The sequence below is a fragment of the Macaca thibetana genome, chromosome 2, assembly GCF_024542745.1.
Source record: "Macaca thibetana thibetana isolate TM-01 chromosome 2, ASM2454274v1, whole genome shotgun sequence".
In the NCBI taxonomy this organism is placed as follows: Eukaryota; Metazoa; Chordata; class Mammalia; order Primates; family Cercopithecidae; genus Macaca; species Macaca thibetana.
In genome coordinates, this window is record NC_065579.1 from 142,461,254 (window position 1) to 142,482,534 (window position 21,281).

The window sequence follows — 21,281 nt, forward strand, 5'->3', positions numbered from 1 at the left end:
AGGCTCAATAAAGGATGGCTGCTTCTGCTGTTTCCTGCTTTAGGTCAAAGCTGGTTCCGTGAAGCAGGAGTTTGAAAAGCAAGATGAACTGAAGCGCTCTGCGATGAGGGCAGTGGCTGCCCTGCTGACCATCCCCGAGGTGGGGAAAAGCCCCATCATGGCCGACTTCTCTTCCCAAATCAGATCCAACCCTGAACTTGCTGCCCTCTTTGAAAGCATCCAGAAGGATTCCACTTCAGCCCCCAGTACAGACTCAATGGAGCTCAGCTAGTCCCCCCAGCACCGAGGTGGGCCCTCACTTAAGAGAAAGGAGCCCACCCAAGCCCAAGGCCTCCCCATCGCCCACTGCAGGTCTCTACTTTTGCCCTTCCACCATCTCACTGGGGGCCCTGCCGCTCCTGGTCAGGGCTTACAGTGCCTTCTCCAGGGACCCAACTCAAAAGGACCCCAGCCCGAGCTGCGAGGCTGCCAACAGTTGGGCCCCTTCCTTAACTCAGGACAGTCATCCAAAGAAATAGGGTGAGGAAGTTTTCCAGTGACTTCACACTGTATCCCTCCATAGTCTTGTCTGGTTCCTTCAGAGGGTGTCTCTGCCTCACAAACTAGTAGCATTTAGAAATAGGCTGTGCTGTCAGCTGTAAAAGGTCAGGAGGCCGCAGACACCACTCTGGTTTCTTCACTGCATTTAGCAATGCCTGAAGTTAGTGCTTAGGCCGGGCATCTCAAAAAGATACTTGGGTCATTCACATTTTAAAATTCAAAACGGTTCATTTCTAAGTGGCAGCGATGAATCAGAAATTTGGATGATGTGTTTCTTTTCCACGGAGGAGAAATGGGTTGGGTAGGGAACTGGACAGGCTTGGACCTCGTTTCATTTCTAATTTCAAAATACTTACTAGCAAATTGGGCAACAAGGAATTACACATCTTCCATGCCACCACCCAGGCATAACCAGTTGGTTTGTTTCCTTCTGAGGAAGGTTTCAAATGTGTCTAGTGTTTAGCATTGAGGACAAAGAAATGCAAGTGGCAGGCCCAAGTATTTTCTGTGATATCCCAGGTTAATAAAGATTAGATTCTAAGTTACTTCTTTTCTCTACACAACTCGTGTCCAATTGTTAGACCAATATCTTGAATGCACTCGTCAATTTGTAAGAAATCCCCAAAATGAGGCTGGGTGCGGTGCCTCACGCCTGCAATCCCAGCACTTTGGGAAGCTGAGGTGGGCGGATCACCTGAGGTCAGGAGTTTGAGACCAGCCTGGCCAACATGGCGAAACCCTGTCCCTACTAAAAATATTAGCTGGGTACGGTGGCAGGCCTGTAGTCCCAGCTTTCAGGAGACTGAGATTCAGGAGAATCGAGTCACCTGAACCCAGGAAGCAGAAGTTACAGTGAGCCAAGATCAAGCCACTGCACTCCGGCCGGAGTGACAGCATGACAGTCTCCAGGAAAAAAAAAAAAATCCCCAAAATGACCAGTTTATAAATATTTACGACTAGGTTTTGAACAGGAGACAATCTGTAAGATGCCTATCTACTAGAATGAGACTAGACCTAGAGAAGCTTTGTTATAACCAGCGCAGCATTTCTGGTAAGTTGACTGGATGGTTACTGAAAAACATCCTGTAAGCATTTCCATCTCGTAAGTACCACATCCCATATCCCTCATGACCTATATACACTATGTAAGGTGCCTGTAATCCCAGTACTTTGGGAGGCTCAGGAGTTCAAGAGCCTAGGCAACATGGCTAGACCATCTCTACCAAAAAAACTTCAAAAACTACCCAGGTGAGGTGTGCATCTGTAGTCCCAGCTACTTGGGAGGCTGAGGTGGGAAGATCACCTGAGCCTGGGGAGGTCAAGGCTGCAGTGAGTGTGCCACTGCACTCTCAGCATGGGTGACAGCAAGACCCTGTCTCCAAAAGAAAAATCGGGGCCACGTGTCACTAAATTCTAAGAGTACCAGTCAAGAGGCTCAATTGTCACCAGTTAGGTCCCCGCCTTGGCAAACTGCTGTAACATTATACCTGAAGCAGCAGCTGGTGGGAAGGTTACAGGAGACTGAAAGTGCTTTTCCAGTAACCGTGGTGGACTACCTGGAAAAGCAATTTGTACATCATCCTGTTCTTTCTGGACAGAAGTTACAGGATGCAATTTAGGCATCCCATAACAATCTGTTTAAGAAAGTCATCTGGGTATTTCCGTGCATATTTTCTCAATTCTCACAAGCATCACATGGAATAACTTGTCACCCAACTTTACAAAGCAAGGTTAAGAATGACTACTTGTGGCTTGGGACCCACAGCTTCTCCAAGTGTCTTACAACCTACCTAGTCTGTGCCCCTCATCCCCAGCCTCAACTGTGCACTTGAGGCCACGTTCCCCTGTTCAAGGACCGAGTGTCCTTTACAAATCCCCTCCAAGTGGGAGATGCCAAAGGGGTTTAAGCAAAAGAACGATCTCTGTGACAAACTAAGCCAAGAAGCTGAAGACTTAAAACCAAGGAAGGAAGATGCCAGATGGCAGTTTTTACATTTATTTAAACAGAAAACGTGCACATGAGCTGTCTACTCATTTTCTTCACTGCGCAGCCTGGCGTTGGGGTTGGTGACTCTGATGGCCAGCTGGGCAGCTCTTTCCACGATGGCTTTGCGGTTCTTGGAAGAAACATTGTGAGCAATCTCGGCACAGTAAGATCTGTAAGAGAATCAAGTAGGTAAGGAGCAAGACAGCCCTGAACACACTTGGAAAATTCCATTAAGAAGGCAGTGAGTTCCAGCACCAAGCTAAGAGAGGGCTGCTTGGTATGTGGCTGTGGAATGACACCTACATGCCCCCAAATCCTGACTCCCGAGTCTATGGTTCCCTGGTGATGACAAGAACACTTTCATTTACAAAGTATCCTCACTGTTCCCTCTCATCTAATCCTTACAGCAGCCTTGTAATCCAGGCATTACCTCCATTTTACAGATAAGGAAACCAAGGCCCACAGCAAGCAATGGACAGGGATCCAGGGTGAACCCAGGCCCACGCTCCAGGTTCAATGGTTCTCCCCCAGTCGCAGGGTGCTTTACCTTGCCCATGAAGTTTCAGAACTCTTCAAAGTGGTCAAGAGCAGAACCCAAGAGTCTGAATGGAGCCAAGAGCACCCAGTTTGACCACTGAGGATACAAAGCAAGTAGAAGCAACAATGCTTAAAGTCACCCAGTCATAGCCATGCCTAATACCTGAGGACTTGGTGTGCCAGATCCAGTTCTAACTCATCCCATTTGATAACCAATTGGCCTAACAAGCACACTTCAGTAAGGAGGTGATTTATGAAGCCACCCACAGTGGGTTAAGAACAGACATTCCACCCCTGAAGCATTTTCAGCAAAGAGAGAAGCAGCAGGACTGTGAGGAGTGATTAAATGAGGCAGTGGACACACAGCTCTTTTCAAGAACCCTGCCTTAACAGCAAGACAGCAAATCCAGACAATTCTTGTTTTACATTAGTCCACTCAAATTCAAAGCAACTATATTTTTAAATGTTTCTATGTTTCAAAGGCTTAGGTTTATATTACACTTCTCATCTGTCCTTTTCAAAAAACTCTCCTGTCCTTGTCCATCTACATATTTGATAATTACAGAGTGTACCCACCATTTTAAATGTGTCCCCCTAGCTTGGGCATTTTCCATACTACAACAGACCAATCATTTTGAATAGACTCACAACATTCTATCCAGCACTCTACAATTCTCTCATTATATTTTCAGTTGTTTCCAGTTGTACTGCTGCAATGACTAGCTTTTGTTTCCCTGCTTTTCCATTCCTTAAGGACAAATGCCCAGAAATGGAACTTAGAGATCAAAGGTCAGAGATAACAGAGTATTTCCAAGGATCTTAAAATGACTGCCAAGCTGCACTTACAGAGCATATGGCAACCAGCCAACATGTGCACTGCAACTGAGTAATCATGTTGGCCTGTTACAGTTCAACTGTGGTTTCAGTGTCCACCATTAATTCCTATGCTCATCTTTTTCTAACAGAAATTTTCAGCATTTCAACGCCTGGTTAAATTTCCAGCCTTGGAAGGTAACCACGTTAGAATACTGCTCTTGTTCATTTTTATTACTTATATCTACAACCACTGTAGATAAAAGATCTTTGTAAACATAAACATAAACATCCTAGTTACTCACACACACTCCATGTTCTTTCTAGTTTACTTAGGAAAATTCAGCTTTTTGGCTTTCATTTACCAATAAGTGAAGAAAATAAACTGTCACTTCCCATGAGAATTTTTCATTCCACTGCCCTAGTTTTGGTTTAAGCAGGTCACCAAGTCTCTTATACACAGAGCTCATCAAGTGTCTAACTTACTCAAAACACCTAGAACTAGCTGGGTATGGTGGAGCATGCCTGTGGTCTTAGCTACCAGGAAGGCTGAGATGGGAAGAGACAGCTTGAGCCCACCTTGAGTTTGGGGCTGCAGTGTGCCATGATCACAGCTGTGAATAGCCACTGCACTGTAGCCAGGGCAACACAGATGCGTCTGTCTCTCTCAGATCAAACCAGGCCAGGTGCAGTAGCTCATGCCTGTAATCCCAGCATTTTGGGAGGCTAAGGCAGGCAGAACACTTAAGGTCACGAGTTCAAAACCAGCCTGGCCAAGATGGTGAAACCTCATCTCTACTAAAAATACAAAAATTAATCAGGTATGGTGGTGCACACCTGTAATCCTAGCTACATGGGAGGCTGAGGCAGGAGAAACGCTTGAAACTGGGCGGTGGAGGTTGCAGTGAGCCGAGGTCATGCCACTGAACTCCGGCCGCGGCAAGAGAGCGAGACTCCATCTTAAAAAAACAAAAACCAATAAAACCCACCTAGAACCAATGCCCTGCAAACCCTCCATGCGCTTTCTCTTCTACACCTTTGTGTAAGCACTCTCTGCCTGCCAAGTTCTCCACCTAATCCAACCACTCTCTGCCTCCTGTTCTCCACCTAATCCAAACTTGGTTCTAAAGCCCTCCTGTCCCTGAAGATACCCCTTACCACAGCACAGACTAAAGGGCCCCTTAAGGCCTGAGGTCCATGTTTGATCTTCTCCCTACCCTCCTTGTAAGCCAAAAATAAAATTCAAAGGCCCCCAGCAACCATCTGAATGCACTCCCTCCTTGAATAGGGCACTCTTGGTTTCCACAACCTCTTACCATAGCCAAGACATTCCTTTCTAGTGATAACCAATTCCCGATGAGAAACAGAAAATCTATTCAAAACCTCGAACTGCTGCCTTTCTGGACTAAACCAATGTATGCCTTAAGTGTATTTGATTGATGTCTCATGTCTCCCTAAAATATGTAAAACCAAGCTGCTCCCTGCCCACCTTGGACCCATATTCTTAGGGTCTCCCAAGGGCTGTGTCCCAGGCCATGGTCAACTCATATTTGGCTCAGAATAAATCTCTTCAAATATTTCAGAGTTCAACTCTTTTGGCTGACACCTTCATAAAGAAAGCAATGTTCTGGAAACAACAGCCAAAGGATATTGTAGTAGTGGAAAGTGGTTATTATTGCAGTGTTCACAGAGCAGTCTTTTCCTGGTCTTGGGTCTCTACACTTAGAAGACCAAGCCTCCTCCCTCCGGTAAAGGAAACACCTTGAACTCCCCAAAATCTTTACTCCCCAACAAGCATTCTCTAAAATCCCGCAAGGAACAACTTCAGATTCCCTCAGAGAATGTACAACCCCTCCCAGCCAAAATGCATCCCCCAAGAGTTTCTAGAGTTCCTGCCAGAAGTGCTCACACAGATGCAAACTTCGGATCCCTGAAAACTAGAGGTGGGACCCAACTCACTTGTTGCACATCAGCAGCACTTCCAACTCCTTGACGTTGTGGACCAGGAACTTCCGGAAGCCACTGGGCAGCATGTGCTTTGTTTTTTTGTTGCTCCCATAACCAATGTTGGGCATCAAGATCTGGCCCTTGAATCTTCTACGAACCCTGTTGTCAATGCCTCTGGGTTTCCGCCAGTTACGCTGAAGGAAATAACACACAGGTGGGTTAGCGTCTGTGCAGAGTGCCAACTCTTCCTTTGGGGAGGGAAAACAGAACCAAATGAAAAGGAAGTATGCCACACAGTAGCTGCCTTTGGTGACAGGACTTCACTATTTCCTTACTTTTTTGGTGGGAAAAACCAGGAGCTCGTGGCTTTAGCCACTAGGAATGCAGGCACCCCCACCATTCCTACTCCCAAGCAATGGAGGAGGCACCAATGGGATGCGAGGGGACTGTGTAGATACTGAGATGGCGAGCACAGCTGCAGACACGGCTCTCAGCACCTCTGAGTGTTCTTGTCTATAAAATAGGGATCCTGCTGTCATAAGGCAACCCAAAATACACGACAAATGCAAAGCCCTCTAAAAACATCGAAACAGCCAAGTGTCCCTTCTCATTTAAATTTCACTTAACACATCAAGAGATGTTAAGTACCAGCACTAGGGCACACTGGGGGAGACGTGTATTTCTACAGAAAGCTCTTCCACAAACCAGTTCATTGGTCAAAGGTAATCCCGACTAGATGATGTCAGAAACCGACAGCCTGTTGGAAACTTCTTTCTTCACCCCACACCCATTTCCATCCCAGGACCACATACCTTAATTTTGACATATCGGTCTGACTGGTGCCGGATGAACTTCTTGGTTCTTTTTTTGACGATCTTGGGCTTCACAAGGGGTCTGAGGGCAGCCATGATGCCTTCTGGGAAAGAAGCAGCCCCAGGTGAGGAAGAATCCTGGAAGGCGGCTTGGAAGGAGGTTTTCCCACCCAGGGGTTGAACACTGTCGCAGAGTGTCTTCCAATCGCCAGCTACGGAGCAAGCTGGGAATGGAATGGGTGCCTCTGCCAGGCTTGCTTTCCCTCCCTTTCCGAAGCTGGCAGAATACTAGGCACTCTCCAGACGCGATCCCAGGAGGTCAAAGGTCAACTCAACCACTCAGAGCCCAAAGAATGCCAACAGCTGAGCAAATCAAAACCGACCCCAAGACACTCAATTTGCAAGGGGCAGCAAATCCCACCTCGCCAGTGTCCGAACCCCAAGATGGCCTTGACCATATACTCGGACCTGAGTCTCAGTTTCCTCACCTGTAGAATAGAGATGACACTGCACGCTGAATGCCTGCAGTGCCTGTCACAAGGTAAACGTTTAATAAAGAAAACCTTCTAATTCCCTAGGGAGCTGCTGCGCTACCACACCCTCAGCACACACAAAACCATCATATCCGTCTAAGGATGCCTCAAACCTGGAGATCTTGCAGTATCAACTCACACCTTCCTCAGTGTGGTCTTCAGAGCCATTCATTTATTTCCTACAGCAGCACCCCTTCTGTTCGCAGCCATCAACTGGCACACAGTGGGTAATCAGTGAACCACGTATTCAAAACGACTTTGCCTTCTGGCCCATGATATCCTCGAAGGCAAGGTGGGGGCAGTTGCATCTTATTTCCAGAGATACTACCAGAATTTCTGCCTGCAACTGAACCAGCAGCCGCAGCAGCCCTAGGGCCCGAGACTACAGCGAAGAAGCGGGCTATAGCAATGAACGAATACACGTGGGCCGACATCGGTGAGCGCTGGGATCCACAGATCCCAGCTGACGGCTGTCAAGCTGGGACACCCCTGGTCGTCCCACGGCCCACAGGAGACCCCGCAGTCTGGGCTCAACTAGCACCCTCCACCGCCAAGGAACAAACAAGCAGCCCGCAGCTCTGACTACAAGCGGAGAGCCGGAGGCTCTGGGACGCAAAGCCCCAACAAACCAGGCTGCTTCGTTCTGCTCCTGTACACGCCCCAGTAAGCTGACAATAACAATACCCACAGCCACTACCGCGCCGAAGGGGAGGCCCCCGCACCACTGGGCAATGGGGCCAGATGAATCCCGCAGGAATGCAGATGGCCACGGATTAAGACTTACCGAGGAGGAGATGGCTGCCACCTCCGTAGGCAGCGCCGAGGAAGAGAGAAGGGACAGTGGCACGCAAGGGCTGATGGGACGTAAACCCCCGGGTCCTGGCAGGGAAAAGGCAAGCACTTCCGGTTCGGCTCTTTCAAATAAAATAAAGACACGTCAAAAAATAATGCCGCAAAAAATTCTGAGTATACATGTTTTAATAGATCGTAATATCTAGGAATATGACTGAAAAATGTATTCTACCTATCCTTGGGTCTACGTAGAAATTTGGAATTCTTTATGAGCTAATAAGACCCGGTGGAGGGAGGAACTTACTTCCGCCAGAAGTTGAAGCCAATCCGCTTTTGGGCTATTTCCGCCCGCGTTTCTTCTACTCCGAAGTGCGCCTCTTAGTGGTCAGAAGAGAACAAGACAGAGACTTCCTAATAATTTCCTCACCGAATTTAGACAGTAAATAGTAACGAAACTATGATAGCTAACATGCGATGGAGTTCGCTATGCCTACCACAATTCTATAACGTACCCCTATTATGTCTCCATTTTGCATATGTGGAAGGTGAAATTTGGAGACCTGACTCCAAACTCCATGCCCTAACCATTATGCTAAATGGCCTAGTTTTTGTTTGTTCATTTTTTGGAGATGAGGTCTCACTTTGTTGCCCAGACTGGTCTCGAACTCCTGGGCTCAAACGATCCTCTCGCCTCAGCCTCCTGAGTAGCTAGGATTACAGGCACGAGCTACTGCCTAGTTGTTTTTTGTTTGTTTGTTTTGTTTTGTTTTTTGTTTTTTTTAGACAGGGTCTCCCTCTGTCACCTAGGCTGGAATGCAAAGGCGCCATCTCACGGCTCACTGCAGCCACTGCCTCCCAGACTGCCTAGTTTTTAAAGTTACTCTTAATTCGTTTTGCTTAGCTTTTGCATTTAAGATTATTGTGAAAATTGGCAGAGCACTATGGTTCACACCTGTAATTCCAATACTTTGGGAGTCTGAGGCGGGAGATTTGCTTGAGCCCAGGAGTTCAAGACCAGCCTAGGCAACATAGTAAGACTCTGTGTCTACAAAAATAAAATAATTAGCTAGGGCTGGTGGCGCATGCCTGTAGTCCCAGTTACTCGAGAGGCTGAGCTGGGACAATCATGTGAGCGCCCAGGAGTTCTAGACTACAGTGAGCTGTGATAATGCCACTGCACTCCAGCCTGGGTGACAGAGCAAGGCTCCGTCTCAACAACAACAACAAACCTATAAAGACAAATAACCCAATTGAAAAATGGGTAAAGAATCCAAATAGACATTTCTCTGGCCAATGAACACATGAAATGATGATCTACATCATTAACCATCAGGGAAATACAAACTGGAACTGCAATGAGATACCATTTTACACTCACTAGGACGGAGAAATGGGAATCTCCGTACAGTGCTAGTGCAAATATGAAATGGTGCAGTCACTTTGGAAATGAATAGCAATTCCTCAAAATGTTAAACATAGAATTACTATATGCCCAGCAAGTCCACTTTCAGGTATATGCTCAAGAGAAATGAAAACATATGTCCACACAAAAACTTGTACATGAATAATCACAGCAGCCTTATTCATAATAGCCAAAATGTAGAGACAAACCAAATGTCCATCAACTGACGAATGGATAAATAAAATATCATCTGTCATTCAATGGAATATTATTCAGCAATGAAAAACAAGGAAGTACCAGTACATGCTACAACATGGATGAACCAGACACAAAAGGCCACATATTGTATGTCTCCATTTATATGAATTATCCAGAATAGGCAAATCCTTAGAGACAGAAAGTATGTTAGTCGTTACCAGGGCTGAAGAGAAGGAGGAATTGGGATAGACTACTAATGGGGTTTACTTTGGGGTGATGGAAAAGTTCTAGAATTAGATGGTGACGATAATTGCACAATTCAGTGACTATACTGAAAGACATGTACACTATTTTTTTTTTTTTAGACAGAGTTTCACTCTTGTCACCCAGGCTGCAGTGCAATGGTGTGATCTCGGCTCACTGCAACCTCCGCCTCCTGGGTTTAAGCGATTGTCCTGCCTCAGCCTCCCAAGTAGCTGGGATTACAGGTACCCACCACCACACCCAGCTAATTTTTGTATGTTTAGTAGAGACAGGGTTTCACCATGTTGGCCAGGTTGGTCTCGAACTCATAACCTCCAGTGATCCACCTGCCTCGGCCTCCCAAAGTGCTGGGATTATAGGTGTGAGCCACTGCGCCTGGCAATCATACACTTTAAATGGGTGAATTGTACAGTATGTGAACTACATCCCAAAAAAGTTGTTATAAAGAGTAATAGTATGGGCATAGTTGCAGAAAAAAGGACAATCTTTCAACTGAATAAAATCAGCTTTGTAAAAGACTTATTTATTTATTTATTTATTTGTTTATTTGTTTGTTTATTTATTTATTTTGAGATGGAGTCTCGTTCTGTCACCCAGGCTGGAGTGCAGTGGCGCAATCTCGGCTCACTGCAAGCTCTGCCTCCCGGGTTCACACCATTCTCCTGCCTCAGCCTCCTGAGCAGCTGGGACTACAGGTGCCCACCACCTCGCCTGGCTAATTTTTTTGTATTTTTTAGTAGAGATGGGATTTCACTGTGTTAACCAGGATGGTCTCAATCTCCTGACCTCGTGATCCGCCAGCCTCGGCCTCCCAAAGTGCTGAGATTACAGGCAAGAGCCACCGCGCCCGGCCTGCAAAATACTTTTTAAAAAGAGATGGAAAAAAGAAGCTGAGGGGACCCATTGAGCCATAGCAATAACTATATGTGCAGAGGAGGGGGGCCTTTGGGAGCCAAACCATCCAGTCTCCATCTTGGCTGAGGAGCCCTGACACGCTCCTGCACTCCTGGAGCACTTGGGTGGGCCTAGGGGAGGTGCCACTGACTCTAGGAGCTGAGGATTGGGCTGTGTGGTTGGGGAGTAGGGAGATGGAGAGGCAGGGAGGCCCGTGTTCACCATGGGATGACACAGGAGAAAAGACCGGTCAGCTCTCCGTCTTCCCAACTCCCTCCATTAAAGTTGGCGAGAAAAGCCCTTAATTGTATTGCAATGGTTATGGATTCGGAAATGGTTTTTCCCTTGGTGTGTGTTCTTTTTCCTCAGATTGGAAAGGATCGGGCACTGAACTTTGACCCCTGCTGCATCAGCTACTTTACTAAAGGGGAGTACATTTTGCTGGGGGGTTCAGACAAGCAAGTATCTCTTTTCACCAAGGATGGAGTGCAGCTTGGGACTGTTGGGGAGCAGAACTCCTGGGTGTGGACGTGTCAAGTGAAACCAGATTCCAACTATGTGGTAAGAAGAGGAAGTTTGTTCTGTGGGGCCATGGCTTGAAGAGGCACTGAGCAGCCGCCATGTCTCGAGAGACATATCACTGGGGTTTGTGTCTGACAAATGGGAGTGCAGACTGTCTCCAGAGAGCTGGGAATTGACAGTTCTGTCACCCTGCAGGTGGTCGGCTGCCAGGACGGCACCATTTCCTTCTACCAGCTTATTTTCAGCACAGTCCATGGGCTCTACAAGGACCGCTATGCCTACAGGGATAGCATGACTGACGTCATTGTGCAGCACCTGATTACTGAGCAGAAAGGTGAGAAGCAGGTCTAGACCTTGGGAAGAGGGACAGGTGGAAGCAGATGGAAAGGACTGGTGACAGGGCACTTGAAATGACAGGAAAGGTTTCTCCTTGGCCTTTTGAAAACATGTTAGCCACTGGGTCTGTGTCTTGGGTTTGTTTTTTTTTTTTTTTTTGGTGGGGGAACTAGGGATGCCAATCTCCTTGAGGATTTCATGAAAGCAATAAACCCTCTCTGAAAAATGTACCAACTCAGAATTTTGCACATAATTTCAAGGAGTACGTGAATTTCCTGAGTGAGGGAGGATGATTTATGACAGGTTGGAGCCAGGTGGTTGACCTACATGGGTCTTTGTGGACCTTTATCCTTTCTTGTCAGAGTCACTCAGGGGTGCTTCTCCCTCCGCCCAGTCTCCACTTGTCTCCTGCTGGGTCCTTCTGCCAGAGATGAGCAGCAGAATTGGATTGGCACAGGCTTAGTCAGAAGATCAGGGTTCCAGGCCTAGCATAGTCATTCCAAGCCCTAAGACCACAGTCTCTCCCTCTGTCCACTTAAGTAGCTGTGCTGGTTAAATAGGCTCAGAATCCACTTACTCCAGGTGTATTCATATCTGCATGTGCTGGCCTTAGTGCACTGCTGGGTGCCTTTGCAAGGGATCCAGGTGGGGGGTTCTTTTGTAGTTTCAGATGAGTGTCCTTTGGTCCCCCTGGAGGACCATATCTTTTTGAAGATTCTGGCTGTGGTGGCTGGGGCAAAGCCTCTTGGACAGCTCCACAGTGTCCCCCTCAGGGACATTTTCTCCACCTGGTCTGTAGTGGGAGTGTAGAGCCTGGTGTGTACCAGAAATTAACGTGTCTTTCCTGTTTGTCAAGGAGGTGGGCAGGGAGCGGCCAGAGGTGAGGTCAGTTACTTAGGCAGGCTTCCAATCACCACGGCCACTAGTGCTGTGGAGAGGAGTTTATATTTGTATCCAGCAAGTGATGGTAACAGTGAGTTCGTTCATTCCTCCCTCCCTCCCTTCCTCCCTCCTTCCCTCCCTCCCTCTTTTCTTTTCTTTTCTTTTCTTTTCTTTTCTTTTCTTTTCTTTTCTTTTCTTTTCTTTTTTCTTTTCTTTTTTAAGATGGAATTTCACTTTGTTGCCCAGGCTGGAGTGTAGTGGTACAATCTCAGCTCACTGCAACCTCTGCCTCCTGGGTTCAAGTGATTCTCGTGCCTCAGCCTCCCAAGTAGATGGGATTACAGGCACCTGTCACTATGCCCAGCTTACTTTTGTATTTTTTAGTAGAGATGGGGTTTCACCATGTTGGCTAGGCTGGTCTCAAAATCCTGACCTCAGGTGATCTGCCCTACTTGGCCTCCCAAAGTGCTGGGATTACAGGCATGAGCCACCACGCCCAGCCTAAAGATTTTACAATGAGAGTGTCTCACTTTAATTGCCAGTAGTTTAAAGTGATAGCTTTTTAATTTCTCTGCCTTCCATTTAGTTAACAATCTCTTGCTAGAACTAGATATTTTTTTTCTTTGACAGTTCAGATTAAATGCAAAGAGACCACCAAGAAGATTGCCATCTGTAGAAATTGATTAGCTATCCAACTAATCCTCTGCTATAATTATATTCAGAGGACTCATTAGACATGCATTACCAGGTAAAAAAAAAAAGATTGTCAAGAAGTTTGAGTGCAACCTCCTGGTGATGTGTGCCAATCACATCATCCCATGCCAGGTGGCTGTGCATATATATATGCTATATCTGTAGTCCCAGTATGACAAAGTGCTCTGCAATACAAAAAAGTATTCTCCAGTTTATGGCTTATGACATGCTAATAGAGTCTGGTTCCTCTAGATGTCAGGAAATGAAAGCCAAAGAGCAGCCACTTAGTTTGAGGAAACAAACTTGTTTTCTAGTGACCAGTGTTAAAACAATGAGGTAGGCACCCTGGAATTCACCCCAACTCCTCCAACATGCTGCTGCCCACCTGGCAGAGGACGATAATATGATTGGCACACACCACCAGGAGGTTGCACTCAACTTCTTGACCAGTGGTCCCCCAACCATTTTGGCACCAGGAACAGGTGGAAAACAATTTCTCCACAGATGAGGGGAATGGTTTCAGGATGACACTGTTCCACTTCAGATCATCAGGCATTAGATTTTCATACAAGCTGGATCCCTCACATGTGCAGTTTGCAATAGGGTTCTCACAGCTATAAGAATCTAATGTTGGTGCTGATCTGACAGGAGTCAGAGCTCAGGCGGTAATGCTCACCCACCACTCACCTCCTGCTGCATGGCCCAGTTTCGAACAGGCCGCAGACAGGTACTGGTCCTTGGCATGGGGTTTGGGGACCCCTGTTCTTGACCTTGATCTTCTCCTTTACCCAGTAATGCATGTCTGGCGAATCATCTGAAAATATATATATATATACACACACACACATATATATATATAAAATAATTCTCTGAATATATATTGTATATGATATATCCTCTGAATATATATATTTTATATATATATATATATATAAAATATCTTCTAGAGATGGGGTCTTGCCATGTTGCCCAGGCTGGTCTTGAACTCCTAAACTCATGCTATCTGCCTTCCTTGGCTTCTCAAAGTACTGAGATTACAGGTGTGAGATACCATTCCTGGCCAGCTTGTATAATTTTAGTGACTTAAAACATAAATTGGTGTCCCATGGCTGGGCACGGTGGCTCATGCCTGTAATCCCAGCACTTTGGGAGGTTGAGGCGGGCAGATCACCTGAGGTCAGGAGTTCGAGACCAGCCTGGCCAACATGGTGAAACCCCATCTCTACTAAAGTAACAAAAAATTAGCTGGGTGTGATGGCACGTGCCTGTAGTTCCAGCTACTAGGGAGGCTGAGGCACAAGAATCACTTGAACCCGGGAGGCGGAGGTTGCAGTAAGCTGAGATCACGCCATTGCACTCCAGCCTGGGCAACAAGAGCGAAACTTTGTCTCAAAAAATAATAATAATAATAATAAATAAATTGGTGTCCCACAAAATGAAGATACTTTTTTTCTGATAAGAATATATACATAAGGGCCTGGCGCGGTGGCTCAAGCCTGTAATCCCAGCACTTTGGGAGGCCGAGGCGGGTGGATCACGAGGTCAGGAGATCGAGACTATCCTGGCTAACATGGTGAAACCCTGTCTCTACTAAAAATACAAAAAACTAGCCGGGCGTGGTGGCGGGCGCCTGTAGTCTCAGCTACTTGGGAGGCTGAGGTGGGAGAATGGCGTGAACCCGGGAGGCGGAGCTTGCAGTGAGCCGAGATCACGCCACTGCACTCCAGCCTGGGAGACACAGCGAGACTCCGTCTCAAAAAAAAAAAAAAAAAAAGAATATATACATAAGATTTATGTCAACTCAGTAATCATTTAGGAGGTTTTACTTCCTGAGAGATTTTCTTTAATGAAAAAATGTTCTCAAGTCAGATTCCTAGGGTGTCTAAGTCAATGCCAAGAAAAGTTTGGAAAGACTTTGAGAGAAGGCCAGCCCGGCATCTTTCTTGGAAGCAGAGGTAGATTTGGTTTCACATAGCCCTACTGGAAGTGATAAAAGGGAAGAATTCTTTAGGAATCACTGTGATATTTACTTTACATGCTAGGGACATAAATTTCTTTTTAAAAAAAGGAATCACTGTGGTGTAAAATACTATTACAATTTATTTAAAAGTCTAAAGCTGGGCTGGATATGGTGGCTCACACCTGAAATCCCAGCACTCTGGGAGGCCAAGACAGGAGGATTGCTTGAGGCCAGGCATTCAAGAGCAGCCTGGAAAACAAATCAAGACCGCATTTATATATTTTTTTAAAAATCAGCTGGATTTGGTGGCACTCACTTGCAGTCCCAATTACTCAGGAGGCCAGGGCAGGAGGATTGCTTGAGCCAGGAATTGGAGGCTTCAGTGGGCTATGATGGCACCACTGCACTCTAGCTTGAGTAAGCTTCACCTGCTGCACACCTAAAGTGCAGGAAGGAAACGATCAGTTTTGTCATCTGAAAGGGGAAAAGAGATGGTCAAACCCGGCCTTCTGCTTACTTCACAGGAATGCCAGAAGAGCCAGTAGAATGGGAAGTGCTTGGATCTTTGGGGACATGGGCGTTTACGTATCATTCAGCCTTGTGGCTTGAGGAAGCATGTCACCAGAGAAGACAGATCGAAGGCTCCATGCCCAGGGCCTGGCTGGCTTTCTGCTGGGCTTACACCATTCTTTGCCTCTTTAGGGCTTTGTAGGTGGTCAGGGCTGGTTTTCCAGAATGAAGTTCCCCCCAAAGTTGGAGCCCCTCCTGACTGGTTACCTCGACTACTACAGGGCTTCCCAATGTTATGGGAAGATTCGGTCCCCTTACTAGGCTCCTCCTTGTTCTCCACAGCAAAATCGATAGTGGGAGGGGCCTGGAGTAGGGAGCAGCCTCAGTCAATTACAAGGGGTTACCTGGTGATATGGTTTGGCTGTGTCCCCATCCAAATCTCATTTGGAATTGTAATAAACCCCAAGTGTCAAGGGCAGGGCCAGGTGGAGATAATCGAATCATAGGGGCAGTTTTCCCCATGCTGTTCTCGTGGTAGTACATAAGTCTCACGAGATCTGATGGTGGAGTTCCCCTGCACACGCACTTTTTGCCTGCTGCCATGTAAGATGTGACTTTGCTCCTCCTTTACCTTCCGCCATGATTGTGAATTGTGAACAGCCATGTGGAACTATGAGTCAGTAGCCTCTTTCCTTTATAAATTACCCCGTCTCGGGTATGTCTTGATTAGCATCACGAGAACAGACTAATACAGTGAATTGGTACCTGGAGTGGGATGCTGCTGTAAAGATACCTGAAAATGTAGAAGCGACTTTGGAACTGGGTGACAGGCAGAGGTTACTGATGGAAGGTATCCAGGTTCTTGGTATCTTTTTTTTTTTTTTTTTTTTTTGAGACGGAGTCTCACTCTGTCACCCAGGCTGGAGTGCAGTGGCGCGATCTCGGCTCACTGCAAGCTCCGCCTCCCGGGTTCACGCCATTCTCCCGCCTCAGCCTCCAAGTAGCTGGGACTACAGGCGCCCGCCACCGCGCCCGGCTAGTTTTTTGTATTTTTAGTAGAGACAGGGTTTCACCATGTTAGCCAGGATGGTCTCGATCTCCTGACCTCGTGATCCACCCGCCTCGGCCTCCCAAAGTGCTGGGATTACAGGCTTGAGCCACCGCGCCCGGCCGGTTCTTGGCATCTTGAACAAATAATTGGACAAAATGCACAAACAAAGCAAGGAAAGCAAAAGCAGAGATTTATTAAAAACGAAGGTACACTCCACAGTGTGGGAAGTGGGCCTGAGCATCAGGGCTCAAGAGCCCCCATTACAGAGTTTTCTGGGGTTTTGATACTCTAGAGGTTTCCCTTTGGTTACTTGGTATGTGCTCTGTGTAAATGAGAATGGAGTGAAGTTACAAAGTCATTTACTCAGAGTGTGTCCAATGTAAATGAAGAGGATGTTACTTGGCGTGTGTCATCTACGTAAATAGGATGAATGTGAAGTTACAAAGTGTAAATGGAGAGGATGTTACTTGGAGCGTGTGGGCTATGTAAATGGAGACGATGAATGTGAAGCTACAAAGTGTAAATGGTGTAAATGGAGAGGATGAAGTGAAGTTACAAAGCCATTCACATTTCTTTTTTTTTTTTTTGAGACGGAGTCTCGCTCAGTCACCCAGGCTGGAGTGCAGTGGCATGATCTCGGCTCACTGCAAGCTCCGCCTCCCGAGTTCACGCCATTCTCCTGCCTCAGCCTCCCAAGTAGCTGGGACTACAGGCGCCCGCCACCATGCCCTGCTAATTTTTTGCATTTTTAGTAGAGACAGGGTTTCACCGTGTTAGCCAGGATGGTCTCGATCTCCTGACCTCATGATCCACCCGCCTCGGCCTCCCAAAGTGCTGGGATTACAGGCGTGAGCCACCGCACCTGGCCAGCCATTCACATTTCTGTCATTGCTGAAGTGCTTCCATTTGATTTAGTTCTAAGAAGTCAGCATGGATTGGCCTTATGTTCCCTGCCTCCAGGCCCTATTCTCCTGCCTCATTGGAACAGTTTGAAGGGCTCAGAAGAAGATAGAAAAAAGTGGGAAAGTTTGGAACTTCCTAGAGACTTGGAGGGCTCAGAAGACAGGAAAATGTGGGCAAGTTTGGAACTTCCTAGAGACTTGTTGAATGGCTTTAACGAAAATGCTGATAGTGATATGGACAATAAGGTCCAGGCTGAGATGGTCTCAGACGGAGATGAGGAACTTATTGGGAACCGGAGTAAAGGTCACTCTTGCTATGCAAAGAGAATGTTGGCATTTTGCCCCTGCCCTAGAGATCTGTGGAACTTTGAACTTGAGAGAGATGATTTAGGTTATATAGGGGAAGAAATTTTTAAGCAGCAAAGTGTTCAAGAGGAACAAGAGCATAAAAGTTTGGAAAATTTGCAGCCTGATGAGGCAATAGAAAAATTACCCATTTTCTGGGGAGAAATTCAAGCTGGCTGTAGAATTTGCATAAGTAAGGAGGAGGCAAATGTTAATCACCAAGACAATGGGGAAAATGTCTCCAGGGCAAGTCAGAGACCTTCAAAGCAGCCCCTCCCATTACAGGCCTAGAGGCCTAGCAGGAAGAAATGGTTTTGCGGGCTAGGCTCAGGGCCTCCCTGCAGTGTGCAGCCTAGGGACTTGGTGCCCTGCATCCCAGCTGCTCCAGTGGCTAAAAGGGGCCAAGGTACACCCTGGGCTATGGCTTCAGAGGGTGCAAGCCCCAAACCTTGGCAGCTTCCACATGGTGTTGAACCTGTGGTTACACAGAAGTCAAGAATTGAGGTTGGAAACCTCCGCCTAGATTTCAGAGGATGTATGGAAATGCCTGGATGTCCAGGCAGAGTTGTACTGCAGGGGCAGAGCCCTCATGGAGAACCTCTGCTAGGGCAGTGCAGAAGAGAAATGTGGGGTTAGAGCCCCACACAGAGTTCCCACTGGGGCACTGCCTAGTAGAGCTGTGAGAAAAGGGCCACTGTCCTCCAGATCCTAGAATGGTAGATCCACTGACAGCTTGCACTGTGCACCTGGAAAAGCCACAGATATTCAATGCCAGCCTGTGAAAGCAGGCAGGATGGGGTGGGGGTGGGGGAGCTATGCCCTGCAAAGCCACAAGAGCATAGCTGCCCAAGGCCGTGGGAATCCAGCTCTTTCATCAGCATGACCTAGATATGAGACATGGAGTCAAAGGAGATCATTTTGGAGCTTTAAGATTTGGCTGTCGCACTGGATTTCAGACTTGCATGGGGCCTCTTGTCCTTTTATTTTGGACAATTTCTCCCACTTGGAACAGGTGTATTTATCCAATGCCTGTACCCCATTGTATCTAGGAAGTAACTAACTTGCTTTTGATTTTACAGGCCCATAGGTGGAAGGGACTTGCCTTGTCTCAGATGAGACTTTGGACTGTGGACCTTTGAGTTAATGCTGAAACAAGTTAAGATTTTGGGGAACTGTTGGGAAGGCATGATTGGTTTTGAAATGTGAGGAGATTTGGTAGAGGCCAAGGGTGGAATGATATGGTTTGATTGTGTCCCCACCCAAATCTCACCTTGAATCATAATAATCTCCATGTGTCAAGGGTGGGGCCAGGTGGAGGTAATTGAATCATGGGGGTGATTTTCCTCATACTGTTCTCATGGTGGTGAATAAGACTCATGAGATCTGATGCTTTTATAAATGGGAGTTCCCCTGCAAAAACTCTCTTGCCTGCCACCATGTAAGACATGACTTTGCTCCTCATTTGCCTTCCACCATGATTGTGAGGCCTCCCCAGCCATGTGGCACTCTCAGTCAATTAAACCTTTTTTCTTTATAAATTACCCAGTCTCAGGTATGTCTTTATTAGCAGTATGAGAACAGACTAATACACTTGGCCACCACTAGCCCAGAGGTGACTTCCCGTCAATCTCAACTCATTCGGTCCCTGAGAAAGTAGAATGGTTCAGGGGAAAGAGAGGGCACAGCCTTCAGGCTGACCTGGGCTTGGGTCCTGCCTGCATCCCTTACTGTGTGATCTTAAGTAAGTTAGTGAGCCTCTCTGAACCTTGATTTCTTTTCTCTAAAATGAAATTAGTAATTGCCCCTCACAGAATTGCTACAGGAATAAACAAGATACCATAGTACCTAGCTCAGTGCTGGGCACAAAACAGGGCCCAAAATGTTACTTCTTCTCTCCCCAGCCTCAACTTCCACCTATGGTGGGGGTGGGTAGCAGGCCCCAAATGTGAATCTGTCTGAGTCTAGAACCATACAAGTGTGGAAGGGTGTGTGCTCCACCATCCCCACTGCTGGCTGTGTAGCAGGCTAGGGGAGGTGATTCTCAGCCCTGCCAGGAGATAGTAGCATTCCCAGCTGCGACATTGCCTGCTGGCTTTTCTTCTTCTCCACTGCCCCTCCCACTACGCATGAAACAGCTATATTGCTTTTTTCTCATTATAAAAGCAATCCATGCTCATTATTAAAAGATTCAGACATTATAAAATATCCTAGGTAGAAAGCCGTGAGCATCTGCTGGTCCCTGGGGCTCCAGGGCCGAGCAGAAAACCGAGGTACCCAGGGCGCCTCCCAGGAAAGCTCTATTTTCACAATGTGTGAACTGTAAATGCAAATGCAAGATATTCTTTTCAAATCTTACAAATCTTACCCTTTTTTTTTTTTTTCTTATAAAACACAATAGATGGGCTGGGCGCAGTGGCTCATGCCTGTAATCCCAGCACTTTGGGAGGCTGAGACGAGTGGATCAACTGAAGTCAGGAGTTTGAGACCAGCCTGATCAACATGGAGAAACCCCATCCCTGTTGAAAGTACAAAATTAGCCAGGCATGGTGGCACATGCCTGTGATCCCAGTTACTCGGGAGGCTGAGGCAGGAGAATCACTTGAACCCTGGAGGCAGAGGTTGTGGTCAGCCAAGATCGCGCCATTGCACTCTAGCCTGGGTTACAATAGCAAAACTCCATCTCATAACAAAAACAAACAAACAAACCAAAAAAAACCCACAACAGATGTTAATGACAAAACAAATCCAGGCAAACAAAAAAGATTTTCTAATTATGCAATTCTACCTACCCAGAAACACTGTTAATCGTTTGAAGCATATTCTTGTAAACGTTTTTCTGTGTATAGAGATGTATATTTCTTCTGTAATAGAAGTGGAATCCCTTTGCTGATTCTCCACTTTCTATATAGGAATTCATATTTCAGGAGAACATTTTTCAAAAGTAATGCTTGCTTACTGAAAAATTCCAAAAACACGCAGATGCATGGAAGGACTTGCCTCTGTTCATTTTTCTGTGGTTCCCTTTCCTCCTTTTCCCTCCATCCCACTGTAAGCAATTTAGTGGGATTCAGTCTTTAAAAGGGTATTGGGCTGAAATGTGCGAGCGCTGCCCAAGCCCAGGGTGATTCTCACAGGATCCCCACCGTCCCTGTCCCCCGGGAACCAAATGCCAACAGTGTGGCCTGGAACACCCAGTGTGAGGACATGCTCTGCTTCTCGGGAGGAGGCTACCTCAACATCAAAGCCAGCATCTTCCCTGTGCACCACATCCACCAGGAACTTGCTCTCCCTCAATTGCACCAAACCAACTCTGCTTATTAAAAGTTTTCTCCCAAGATTGCCATCCTGACCTCAAAAATAA

General features: G+C 46.8%; 2 protein-coding genes, 1 non-coding gene and 1 pseudogene across 7 annotated transcripts in view; 2 read left to right on the top strand and 2 right to left on the bottom strand.

The window, feature by feature from the left end:
- The window catches only part of CAND2 (cullin associated and neddylation dissociated 2 (putative)), a 38,763-nt gene extending 37,678 nt beyond the window's left edge, over positions 1-1,085 (top strand). Inside the window, exon 15 of the mRNA XM_050781444.1 lies at positions 44-1,085. Within this exon, the coding sequence (XP_050637401.1) occupies positions 44-271 (228 nt within the window). The 3' untranslated portion in view covers positions 272-1,085. The remainder of the gene's footprint in view (positions 1-43) is intronic.
- Positions 1,086-2,520: 1,435 nt separating this feature from the next.
- The window catches only part of RPL32 (ribosomal protein L32), a 93,474-nt gene continuing 74,713 nt past the window's right edge, over positions 2,521-21,281 (bottom strand). Inside the window, exons 2-5 of one of the 5 annotated variants that reach the window (XM_050781520.1) lie at positions 7,954-7,999; positions 6,637-6,740; positions 5,837-6,018; positions 2,521-2,697 (exon numbers count right to left, since the gene is read on the bottom strand). In XM_050781520.1, coding sequence (XP_050637477.1) covers positions 2,568-2,697; positions 5,837-6,018; positions 6,637-6,732 — 408 coding nt within the window. In that variant the 5' untranslated portion in view covers positions 6,733-6,740; positions 7,954-7,999 and the 3' untranslated portion in view covers positions 2,521-2,567. Of the gene's footprint in view, positions 2,698-5,836; positions 6,019-6,636; positions 6,861-7,857; positions 7,907-7,953; positions 8,000-21,281 lie in introns of those variants that run through there. The other 4 variants (XM_050781519.1, XM_050781522.1, XM_050781523.1 and 1 more) reach the window with 4 other exon arrangements.
- On the bottom strand, positions 6,819-6,957 carry LOC126949517 (small nucleolar RNA SNORA7). Its single transcript, XR_007723796.1, has one exon. It is a non-coding gene; the product is annotated as a small nucleolar RNA SNORA7 (small nucleolar RNA).
- On the top strand, positions 7,901-21,241 carry LOC126949004 (intraflagellar transport protein 122 homolog; annotated as a pseudogene).